The sequence below is a fragment of the Neomonachus schauinslandi genome, chromosome 9, assembly GCF_002201575.2.
Source record: "Neomonachus schauinslandi chromosome 9, ASM220157v2, whole genome shotgun sequence".
NCBI classification, from domain to species: Eukaryota; Metazoa; Chordata; class Mammalia; order Carnivora; family Phocidae; genus Neomonachus; species Neomonachus schauinslandi.
In genome coordinates, this window is record NC_058411.1 from 30,236,957 (window position 1) to 30,250,016 (window position 13,060).

The window sequence follows — 13,060 nt, forward strand, 5'->3', positions numbered from 1 at the left end:
GAGAAGGCTGCTGCCTGCCTGCTGTGTTTGGGGGCAATTGAGTTGTTTGCCTTGCCCCGAAATAGTGGCCCATTCTCTGTTTTCCCATCTTTGGATGTCCAGAGTTTTTCTGCAGATAAGAATGCATTATAAAATAAAAATTTGGCTTGTTTTGAAGGGGCCTCCCCAAATTAATAAGTCCCTTAAGTAAGGCTTACTTTGCTAACCTCAGACAGAATGGGGGCTAGAAAGGATGTCCGCACAGGAAAGGAGAGGTGGAATAAACAGTCTGAATAAAGGGACCAAAAAAATGGTGGGTTTTGAATGGGTTGTCCACACTCTTAGTGAAGATAGCAGGGTACCAGTAGATTTTTGGGAAGAGGAACAATTTGGGAGTCAGATGTCAGTCTTTTTAATATGGAAAATTTCATGTCAATTTACATGTTTGGAAAACAATATTTAATAAATTTTTTGTATCCACCATCTAGTTTCAATCATTATCCATCTATGACTAACCTCCTTCATCTCTTTCTCTGGAAACCTGTCCTTCCCCCACCCTCTGCCTATATACATATGTATATGTATGTATAGTGTATATATATATGTATATATATGCATATATATGTATATGTATATATGTATATGACAATCTTGGGCATTTTATTAATTCTAGCCACATTCCAATTGAAGAATCACTTTTACCTCACCTTCCTCTCTCTCTCCCACTCTCCCTATTCCACCAACCCCATCCTAGCTCTTTTCTTTATTTTCACTTTCAGCACTGCAACTCTGATGGTCCACCTCTTCCAGAACACAGATCCATAAAGGTCAGCTCTGCACCCTAAGCAGCTCAGAGGGAGGAGCCAGACCAGCAGTGCCTCACACCCTGCCCTCTTCTGCCCTGGACAGATGGCTCCATAATGACAGCTCCATAATGGCAGTGGGTGAGGCCCTGGTGCACACCAGGGTCACTCTTCTGCTACTCGGGGTAGGAATGTCTCTGTTCATTTCTGGCCAGTCTCAGGCAAGGCCCTCCCAGCACTTCTCCCCAGAATTGGTGATCCCCTTGAAGGTGACTGGCAGGGGCAGAGGTATAAAAGGTCCAGGCTGGCTCTCCTACAGCCTGCAGTTTGGGGGCCAAAGACACATTGTCCACATTAGGGTCAAGAAGCTCTCGGTCTCCAAACCCTTCCCGGTATTCACCTATACGGACCAGCATGCCCTCCACCAAGATCAGCCTTTTGTTCCTGATGACTGCTACTATCATGGTTATGTGGAGGGAATCCCTGAGTCCCTGGTCGCCCTCAGTACTTGTTCTGGAGGTTTTCGAGGAATGCTACAGATTAATGACCTTGCTTATGAAATTGAGCCAATGAGGTTTTCTGCCACATTTGAACACCTGGTGTATAAGATAGACAGTGATGATACACAATTCCCACCTATGAGATGTGGGTTAACAGAAGAGGAAATAGCACGCCATTTGCAGTTGAGGGCATCATATAATTCTACTCTGATGCAAAGCTCTTACATGGGCTGGTGGACCCACTTGCGCTTTCTTGAGCTGGTAGTAGTTGTGGACCATCTTCGATTCCTTTACTACGAAAGTAATGTGACAGTAGTACAGCGTGAAGTATTTGATGTTGTCAATATAATAGATATCTTATATTACCCTTTGGAGGTTGATGTAATTTTGACCGGGATTGAAATCTGGAGTGAAAGAAACCTAGTTGCCTCCGATAACATAGAACAACTTATGGAGGATTTTGCTGTTTGGAAGTTTCTCAGTCTTGATGCACGACTGCATCATGATACTGCCCATCTTTTCATAAAAAAAATATTTTGGCGTAAAACTTGGAGTTGCCTATGTCGGAGGAATATGCCAGCGTCCTTTTAACTGTGGAGTTGATGTGTTTGAAGGAGACAGTCTGTATAATTTTGCACTTACTGTGTCCCATGAACTTGGTCATAATTTGGGTATGTCTCATGATACTGGACAATGTGTGTGTGGGCTTCAGTGGTGCATAATGTATCCTTCCCACAGGGTGACAACTCGGTTCAGCAATTGCAGTTATGCCCAGTATTGGGACAACACTCTCACGAGTGGATTATGTATTCACTCACCTCCATATCCAGGGAATATCTTGACGGTACAGTACTGTGGGAACCTAGTGGTTGAAGAAGGAGAGGAGTGTGATTGTGGGACCATACACCAGTGTGTAAATGATCCCTGTTGTCTGTTGAACTGCACTCTGAAGCCTGGAGCTACTTGTACTTTTGGAATTTGTTGCAAAGACTGCAAGTTCATGCCATCAGGGACTTTGTGCAGACATCACATCAATGAATGTGACCTTCCAGAGTGGTGCAATGGGACATTTCATCAGTGTCCAGAAGATGTATATGTACAGGATGGGATTCCCTGTGGTGACGATGCCTACTGCTATAAAGGGAGATGTAATAACCATGACAAACAGTGCAGGGAGATTTTTGGCAAAGATGCAAGGGGTGCATCTCAGAGTTGCTACAAAGAAATCAACACCCAAGGAAATCGATTTGGTCACTGTGGTATCACAGACCTAATATACGTAAAATGTGAGGTCCCTGATATTCTATGTGGAAGAGTGCAGTGTGAAAATGTGCGAGTGATTCCCAGTCTGATCCAGCATTCTACAGTGCATCAGCTTCACTTCAATGACACCACTTGCTGGGGCACTGATTATCATTTAGGGATGGCCATACCTGATATTGGTCAAGTGAAAGAGGGCACAGTGTGTGGTCCAGAAAAGATATGCATCCACAAGAAGTGTGTCAATATGACCCATCCACCACGAGACTGTCAGACTAACGAGACCTGCCACCTGCACGGAGTCTGCAATAATAAACAGCATTGCCACTGCCGCCGTGGATGGGCGCCTCCTTACTGCAAGCACGAGGGCCATGGAGGCAGTATTGACAGTGGGCCACCTCCTGGGAAGCCTGTAGTAGAAGCAAAGCCAATGTTGGGTTACCTGTCATTATTGTGGCTTATTCCTTCTACTGCTTTTGTTTTATTTTGCCTTCTTGTACTTTGTAAGCGAAAAAAAAAAAAAAGAGAGAGAGGGAAGAAGAGGAAAGCTAAGTCTCCTATCTCATTAGACAAATCCCCAGTTCTTCTTTTAATAGTAGAGAAACATTAGGGCATGCCTGACTGTTTAAAGAAAAAGGATCCTTTAAGGATCCTTCATATCAGGATCATAAGCATTAATACCACACCAAAGGATTTCTAGCATGTACTTTCTTACTCTTCAGTGTTATAAGCCATATTAAAACTTCATTTTTTTTCCCCTGGAGGTTGTCTCTTTATTTTCTGGGCAAAGGCACAGCAGAGAGACGTTTTTAAGCTGATGTCTCTCCGTTCTAAACCTCCTCCCACCTTTGTATTTGAGGATGTGCCACTGCAGACCCCATTTCTGTTTTTCCTGTTCTCTTCAGGGTAACTGTGCCTAAAAGGGGGCAGTAGAAGTAACCTAGCATGATGGATGAGGGGAGAAGGGAGTTTACTTTCCTGTGTCTAAAAGTTACTCTCACTGTCATTTTGGCTGGGGCTGTGCACTCTGGTAGCCATATTTGGTTTTGGACTCTAGTTTTCTTGGCTCTTTAGAAGCCCCTTCATTCTTATTGAGAAGTACCAGCACCAATTGGTCACTGACACCCTCAGAGGTCTGACTTGTAGCTCTGAGGTTAGCAGGTCCTCCTCTGAGTTTTGCCCAGCAGCTGGTCACTTGTGCTCCTTATAGGTCTTATAGGTTCCTGCTCTGCAGAGGGTCTCCTTGAATCACCAGCACTCTGATAAACCCACCTTCTTTCCAGTGTTCCCCTTGCCCTAGGGCTATCAAGTGCTTTCAGGAGTTATTTCATTGTGATAGTCTGAGTTCTCCAGACACTGAGTTAGAGTTTAGAGTGCAAGATTTTTTTTTTTTAAAGATTTTATTTATTTATTTGAGAGAGAGAGAGAGCACAAGAGGGAGGAGAGGGAGAGGGAGAAGCAGACTCCCTGCTGAGCAGGGAGCCCGATGCGGGACTCGATCCCGGGACTCCAGGATCATGACCTGAGCCGAAGGCAGTCGCTTAACCAACTGAGCCACCCAGGCACCCTAGAGTGCAAGATTTTGATAGGGACCAACCACTGTGAAAAGGTGAGGAAGTCAGTTGTGTAAATGAGAAATGGTACTGCATTGCAGCCTTGGTCAACCTAGCAGCAAGCTCTGGAATAAATATTGCCTGAAAGATTTGTCTTGAATTGGGCCAAAATGGCCTGGTCTTCATACTTTCCCTTTCTCATTCACTGTATCTGGAGTGCCCTGGGAATGGCAAGAGGTTGGCCACAATTCCCTGTAACTGAGGCTGTCCCAAAGAGCTGACATCAGGAGGCTCTCTGCTGATTGTAATCCCTGTAGCTGCTCAGCAAACTTTCCTTGAAGAAGAATCAAAGTGGCCTATTTGGATATTCCACAGTCTAGTCTTTGCACTGCTCTGATCTGCTTTTCCATATATGTTCTAGGAACAGATCATCCAGAATTCTAATAGGCATCTCTGCCTGTGGGGTACCTTGTAAGAGGGAGGTTAGTGAGATGAAGCACAGTTCCTACTACTACTATTGTGTTTGGCATTGGGGCCGAAATTGATACTGATTGTCTCTCTCCTCCACTATCCATTCTAGTTTCCTTCATCTTTAGATAGCATTCTGCTGGCTTTGGATGATAACCCTGTGTCATTACTCAGGTCCTTGTCTCCAAAGCACTTGAGTGTTTAGTCACCATTCCCAGGCTGGGATTGCTGAATCTATTTATTTACAGTCACAGTGGGGCTAGAGAACACCAAGAAACACTGAAGGAGATCACCTGGGTTCCACACATATTCCCTGCATCTCCATGATATAAAAGCAGCCCTATCTCTCCTCAATGATTAGGCTCAGTTACACCTGCCAAGACTGTGACACCTCTTCTTGCTATTGATGAAGGGACACAGGAGCCCAAAATGCCCAGGTGGCAGCTTTAACATATAATTCCATTGGGATTCTAGCTCTGTCTCCTGGTGAAAATATGACCCCTTTGGGGACCAGAACCTGCAGAGTTGAAGGGGACAGGAAGCACAGACCACCCCAGTAGGTCATAGGGAATAGTGGTATGTGGTGCCACTCTGCCTTCCAGTCCTTGGTTCCCAGACCCAAGATAAGATCCCTGCTTCAGTGCATACAATCCATCCTGGAATGGTATCTGTATTAGGGTTCCCCAGAGAAACAGAACCAATAGGATATGGCATTTACATATTTACCCCTTCCCCAGAAGAAGACATAAATCCCTTGAGAGATTTTTATTCTTCTTGATACCCTGTAACTTTAAATACTATGATGTGAAATTAACAATACCCAAATACTATGATATAAATTCAATTATCCCATGACACATGATTAGGGAATAAGGAAAATGGAAAGAAGACAATAGGAAATATGAATACAAATGTATTCATAACAAAATAAAGAGGAAATAGTCATGATACTTGCAGCCCTTACTTCTATAACTTGTCACCTGGTTGCAGCTGGTATTTGTAACCATCTTCTATCCACTCTATTCCCTTTGCCTTCAGCAAGTACTTCATCTCATCATAGTCCTTTATCTGGTAGTGTGACCCAAACCTTCTTTCCTAAAGGATCTGGGCCATTAGTAGTCCTGCCTGGATTGGGTTGTTATAGTTTTCCACTGACCTTAGTCACAGGGCATGGTAGTACAGAGACACACACTAAGGGATCTCCTATATTCCAGACACTCTTCCTTACCTTTTTACTCTGCCTTCCTTGCTGTGAAGTAGTAGTCCAGTTTCCCTTTAGTTATCAGGATCAATCACCCCAGTCATCACCATAACTCCTTTCATTGCCTGTTGATTAGAGGCATGAGGAGCCCAAAGTGGCCAGGTGGCAATCTTAGCTTCCAGTCAATGGAATCATTGTTTGTCTCCTGGCAGAAGTATTCCTCCCTCTGGGACTAAGACCTCTAAGGCAGCAAAGCATGAAGTCATAGAAACAGGAAGCAAAAATTTTGCTAGTGGGTCATTAGGGTTAATAGTGAGTGGTGCCACTCCCATTTCCACTTCTTGATTCCTGAGCCCATGAATCTTGTCTATGAGAGAAACAGCATCATATATTAGACACTAATTCAGGGCATATACAGCCTTCTGGAGAGCCTTGCCCCAGCCCTGCAGGGTATTGCTACCTAGCTGGCACTGTAACTTAGTCTTGAAAAGGCTGTTCCCCCATTCTATTAAGACAGCTCCTTCAAGATGGTGGGGAGCATGGTAAAACTAGTGAATTCCATGATAATGGAATTCTTTTGCTGTGAAGTGAGTTCCTTGATCAGAAGCAATGCTGTGTAGACTAAAATTATGGTGAGTAAGGCATTCTGTAAGTCCATGGATGGTAGTTTCGGCAGAAGTTATTGTGTGCAGGAAATGAAAATCTGTATCCAAAGTGTCTACTCCAGTAAGGATAAAATGATGCCCCTTCCATGATGGAAACAGTCCAATGTAATGATTCACCTTCTGACAATGCAGGTAGCTGGCTGATTACCCCAGAGAATGGTGCCATACTGGTGACTCAGTGTTGGTCTCTGCCACTGCAGATTGGGCAATTAGTGGTAGCTCTAGCCTGGTCATCTTTGGTGAGTGGAAGTCTGTGTTGCTGAGCCCAAGTGTAACTGCCACCCTGTAACCATAGCTACTTTGTTCACGAACCCATTGGGTCATGATGGGTGGTTGGGGAAAGAGGCTGACTGGTATCTACAAAATGGATCATTCTATCCGCTTATTTTTTAATTTAAATTCAGTTTATTTAACAAATACTGTATTATTAGTTTCAGAGGTAGTTGCATACAACACCCAGTGTTCATTACATCAAGTGCCCTCCTTAATGTCCATCGCCAAATTATCCCATCCCCCACCCAACTCCCCTCCAGCAACCCTCAGTTTGTTTCCTATAGTTAAGAGTCTCTTGTGGTTGCCTCCCTCTCTGTTTTTGTCTTACTTTATTTTTCCTTCCCTTCCCCTATGTTTATCTGTTTTGTTTCCTAAATTCCACATATGAGTGAAATCATTTGGTATTTGTCTTTCTCTAATTGACTTACTTCGCTTAGCATAACACCCTCTAGTTCCATCCACATCATTGCAAATGGCAAGATTTCATTCTTTCTGATGGCTGAGTAATATTCCATTGTACATATTCTATCTGCTTAGTAAAATCCTCTTCTGAGGTAACCCTTTCGTGAGCATTCACATGGGACACAAATATGTTCGTGTGTCATTCAGGGAGGTCTATCCACATACCTCTTTCCCAAATTTCTTTGTCACTAATTTTTGAATCATGTCCCTTCTAAGTCCCTGACCATGCAGCCACAGCCCATGAACTGTTATGTAATTCTACATCTGGCCATTTCTCCTTACAAGCAAAGTGAAAAACCAGGTGCACTGCCCAAAGTTCTGCCCACTGGTAGGATTTACCCTTCACCACTGCCTTCAGGGCTGTCCCAGAGAGGGGCTGCAGTGCTGCAGCTGACCACATCCAGCTGTGCCTGCATATCATGCAGAACCATCTGTAAACTAGGCCTGAGTCTTCTCTTCCTCTGTCAACTGATCACAGGGAATTCTCCATGAGGCTATATGTGCAGGGTGGGAGAGAGAAGGCAGTGGAGCAAGGCAGTGGGGACTTTGGACATTTGGGCCACTTCTTCATGTAACTTACTTCAGGGCCTGCTCAGGTCTGATCTTGTATATATCAGCCCACTTTGTGGGTTAGCTCGGGTCACATGGTAACTTGGTGGCCCATGAGCAAGCATTCAGTCTCTGCTCAGGCCCAATAATAGGCCAAGAGCTGAGCTGTTTCTCAAAGGGAAAGTAGTTATCTGAAGGTGATGGCAGGGCCTTGCCCCCAAATCTTAAAAGCCTGCATTGCAATTCATCTCTAGGGACCTGTCAAAGGCTCCAAACATATCTTTATTTGACACTGACACTTCAAGCACCATTGGATCTGCTGGATCATAAGGCCCAAGTTGCAGAGCAACTTGCATAGCAGCCTGGACCTATGGCAGAGCCTTTTCTTCTGGGCCCCACTTAAAACTAGCAGCTTTCTCAGGTCACTTGGTAACTGGACTAGAGTAACACTCGAATGAGGAATATGTTGCCTCTAAAATCCAAAGAGGTATTGTGCCTCTTTCTTGGTTGTAGGAAGCCAGATACAACTTATTCTTCACCTTAGAAGGGATATTTCAACATGCCCTACATAACAGGACCCCTAAACATTCTGAGGTAGAAGTGAGTTTTAGATTTATTTCCTACCCTGATGTGCAAGTGTCTTACCAATAAGCCTAGTGTAGTTGCTACTTCTCACTCACTAGGTCTAATCAGCATAATGTCATCAATGTAATGGACCAGTGTGGTATCTTGTGGAAGGGAAAGACAATCAAGATACCTGCAAACTAAATTATGACCTAGGGATGGAGGGTTGCTATAACCCTAAAGAGGTATATGTATATGCATTACTGGCCTTACCAGCTGAAAGCAAACTGCTTCTGGTGGGCCTTATGGACAGGTATGGAAGAAAAATGCATTTGCTAGATCAATAGCTACATACCAGGTCCCAGGGGATGTGTTAATTTGCTCAAGCAATGAAACCCCTTGAGGTACAGCAGCTGCAATTGGCGTCACTGCCTGATTAAGCTTACAATAAAATAATCCACTGTCATTCTCTAAGATTCATCTGTTTTCTGCACAGCCCAAATAGAAGAGTTGAATGGGAATGTGTTGGGAATCACTACCCCTCCATCTTTCAAATGGTGGCACTAATCTCTGCAATCCTTCTAGGGATGTGGTACTAAATGGCTTCCACTTGGCCTTTTTTTTTACCATAATAGCCCATACTCTACAGATCAAGGAACCACTGTAAGGGTTTTTGCCAGCTGCTAAGTATGTCTATTCCAATTATACATTCTACAACTGGGCAAATAACCACAGGATGGGTTCAGGGAGCCACTGAACCTACTGTGAGACAGACTTGAGCTACTCTGACTGAAGGGCCACAGTGCCGTTATGAGACTTCTGGAATCAGTGTCAGTTCTGAGCCAGTGTCCAGTAGTCTCCAAAAGGTATGATTATTTCCTTTTCCCCAAAGTACAACCCTGATAAAAGGCCATAGGTCCCTCTGGTGAAGGCTGGGAGAAAGATTAACCATATAAATGTTCATTGCTGTATCAGCGGCCTTCCTAAAGGGTACCTGACCTCCCATTCATTCAAGAGGTTCTTGGTCTCTAAACTGATTCAACTTGGGAATTGATTGAAGGACTGTGATTCATTGCTTTTATGATTTGGGTTAGACTTTCTGTTGACTTGCCGTAGCAATTTTTGCTTAGATAGATCACATAAGAATTTCTATTTCACTTCTAGGAACATCATGATTAACTAGCCAACACCATAGGTGTGTATGAGTCAGGCTATTGTGATTGCTGCTTTGACTCTTTTGTTCATTCTGGTAACTATGCCTACCTTGTCTTTAGTGGTTAGTGCTGCCACTTGGCCCCTGTTGCCCTGGGATCCATATATTCTCGATACTTTAAGGTTTTCCAATTGAGTGGCTGTGGCTCCCACTCTAAAGTCTAGCCTACAGAGAAGAGCCATCACAGAGCTCTTCGAGGATGCTGGGCTCCCCTCACAAATTTATTTCTCAAAGTATAAGTGAAAGATATTCTTCTGGACCCTCAGTGTGGGTGAGTAGGTCTTAAATGACAAGCACACTCTAACATTCCAGTGTCCCTAAGCCTCTGAATCCCTTCCTCTATGTTAAAACAAGGCAGGTCGGCCATTTACAATTGGCTCATGTGATTGGCCTTCTTTTGGTCCATGTTTCGGCCAATTAACCAACAAACTGTAGAGCCCTTTCTAACTCCCCTGCAGCATTAAATGCAAAATCTCTTCTTAGCCCATATCAATAAATTCAGCCTGACTCAACTTTATGCTTCTTTCATGTTATCCCACAACCTCAGTATCCATCCATGTTCCCTGGATGTCTGTTCGTATAAATTAGAAAACTTAAATAATTCTTTGGAGTGTATTGTACCTCCTCATGGGTCACATTTTGTATCTCACCATTAGGGGTCCTCTGGGATTTGACTCTAATTATAGGTTGTAGAAGCAAAGCAGGGTGGTGAGGATGGGTCCTGAGGAGAATCACCACTGTCTTGTATGGTGGTTATCTCAGGGGAGATCATTACTGTTTCCTCAGGTAATGCCAGGTTAACCCCTCAGATGTAGATGAAGAAGCTGCTACCACTGTAGGTGGGGAGACTAATTCCACTGGGGGTGGAAAAAGCTCTTCCCCTGGCAAAGAAGAGTCATCAGAGTACAGGGGCTCAACATCCCCAGCTTCATCAGGGTCTTCCCATATGTCCCCAGTCCAACTTACAGGATCTCATTCTTCCCTCTAGTCAGTGCCTTCACCATAACAGTAGACATCTTGTGAGTCTGGGAGTTGAGCTTACATCGTAATTCAGCTAATCACAAGATGAGGTTCTGTGTTTGATTTTCACCAATTTCAGCCCTGTGGCTGCAGGAAATAAGGTTCTCTTTCAGGACATACATAAGAGCTCTTAGGTCATTTATGGGATGCTTGAGCTGAGAATTGGAATCCCTGAGTTCATCCTTTTCTTTCACTATTTGTCCGGCAATGTTAGAGGTAACCAATGGCATTATCCCTTAGTTTTCCAAAAATGTTCAAAAGTATCATATGCAGCATCACTTATCTCTTTGCTTCATATAGTAGTTGATCAGGAGTATCCAGTGCAGATATTTTATGTATCTGTATAGACAGTTCACCATGAACTACTAGTGTTCTCTTTACTACTGGAAATAGAGTCTTTAAATCTAATCAGATTAGAGAACCAATTTCAGAAACCCCCAGAACCAATTCAGAAAACTCATCCTTAAAATTCCGTTCCTCTAGAACCACTCCTGGTATCAAATCTGTATTAGAGTTCTTTAGAGAAATAGAACCAAGAGGATATGTGCCTACATGATTATGAAGGCCAAGAAGTCCCATGATCTGCCATCTGCAAGCTGGAGAACAAGGAAAGCTGGTGTTTTAATTCATACTAAGTCTAAAGGCCTAAGAATCAGTGTGGCTGATGGTTTAAGACTCCGTCCAAATCTGAAGGAGCAGGAGAAAGGGCAGGAGAAAATGGATGTCTCAGCTCAAGCAGAAAGAGCAAATTCACCCTTCCTCTGCCTTTTTGTTCTATCTAGGTCCTCTGTGATTGGATAATGCCCACTTGCATTAGTGAGGGGTGACCTTCTTTACCCAGTCTACTGATTGAAATGCTGTTCTCCTCTAGAATCAAATGCTAATCTCACCATCACAGCCACACCCAGAACTAATGTTTTACCCACTGTCTGGGCATCTCTTAACCCAGTCAAGATGACACATAAAATTAACCATCATAGGGATGTTATAGACTCCACATCTCAAGGGGAGGAATGTCAAAGAATTTGCAGCCTTCTTTAATCTGCCAAATGTAGCATACTTTGTTGGTGAGATTATGGAGAACATAGATTCCGATACAGTGCAGGGGGTAATGGCAACTGGTGGAACCTCTATGGAGTTGAATTGGTTAATATCCAGTGAAAAAAACATGTGCACTTAGCCTTGGACCCAGCAATTCTTCTTCTGGAACTCTATCACAAAGATATATTTCAAAACTTTGAAATTACTTTGGTATAAGGTTATTTATGGCATATAATAGCAAAAGATTCAGAGCCATACCAATGCCTACCTATAGAGGAGGGATTGAATAAAATACGGTATTGCCACACAGTGGATACATACAACTTTAAAAACAGATAAGATTTCCTTACACTTTTCCCAGCACCATTTCTTGAAGAGACTGTCTTTTTTCCATTGCATATTTTTTCCTGCTTTGTTGAAGATGATTTGACCACAGAGTTGAGGGTCCATATCTGGGCTCTCTATTCTGTTCCATTGGTCTATATGTCTGTTTTTGTGCCAGTACCATGCTGTCTTGGTGATCACTGCTTTGTAATATAGTTTGAAATCAGGCAACATGGTGCCCCCAGCTTTGTTTTTCTTTTTCAACATGCCCTTGGCGATTCAGGGTCTTTTCTGATTCCATACAAATTTTAGGATTGTTTGTTTCAGCACTTTGACAGATGTCACTGGAACTTTGATCTGGATGGCATTGAAGGTATAGATTGCTCTGGGTAGCATAGACATATTAACAATGTTTATTCTTCTGGTCCATGAGCATGGAATGTTTTTCCATCTTTTTGTGTCTTCTTCAATTTCTTTCATGAGTGTTCTGTAGTTCCTAGAGTATACATCCTTTACCTCTCTGGTTAGGTTTATTCCTTTGGTTAGGTTTATACCCGGTGATGGGTATTAAGAAGGGTACATACTGCATAGCATCTTACGGTTTTTGGTGCTATTGTAAATGGAATCATTTCTCAGCTATATACAGAAGAATGAAACTCGACCATTCTCTTACACCATACACAAAAATAAACTCAAAATGGATGAAAGACCTTAATGTGAGACCGGAATCCATCAAAATCCTAGAGGAGAACATAGGCAGTAACCTCTTTGACATCGGCCACAGCAACTTCTTTCAAGATACATCTCCAAAGGCAAGTGAAACAAAGCAAATATGAACTCTTGGGACTTCATCAAGATAAAAAGCTTCTGCACAGCAAAGGAAATAGTCAACAAAACAAAGAGGGAACCCACAGAATGGGAGAAGATATTTGCAAGTGGCACTACAGACAAAGCACTGATATCCAAGATGTATAAAGAACTTCTCAAACTCAACACCCCAAAAACAAATAATCAAGTCAAAAAATGGACAGAAGACATGAACAGACACTTCTCCAAAGAAGACATACAGATGGCTAACAGACACATGAAAAAATGTTCATTATCATTAGCCACCAGGGAAATTCAAATTAAAAGCACATTGAGATACCACCTTATACCAGTTAGAATGGCAAAAATTGACAAGGC

The 13,060-nt window shown here is 43.0% G+C and overlaps 1 protein-coding gene across 1 annotated transcript; it reads left to right on the forward strand.

Annotated features, from left to right (window-relative positions):
- Positions 1-913: 913 nt before the first annotated feature.
- On the forward strand, positions 914-3,462 carry LOC110571721 (disintegrin and metalloproteinase domain-containing protein 20-like). Its single transcript, XM_021679903.1, is given in 3 exon segments — positions 914-1,825; positions 1,827-2,954; positions 3,448-3,462. Coding segments are annotated over 3 exon segments (2,055 nt in total).
- The last annotated feature ends 9,598 nt before the right edge of the window (positions 3,463-13,060 follow it).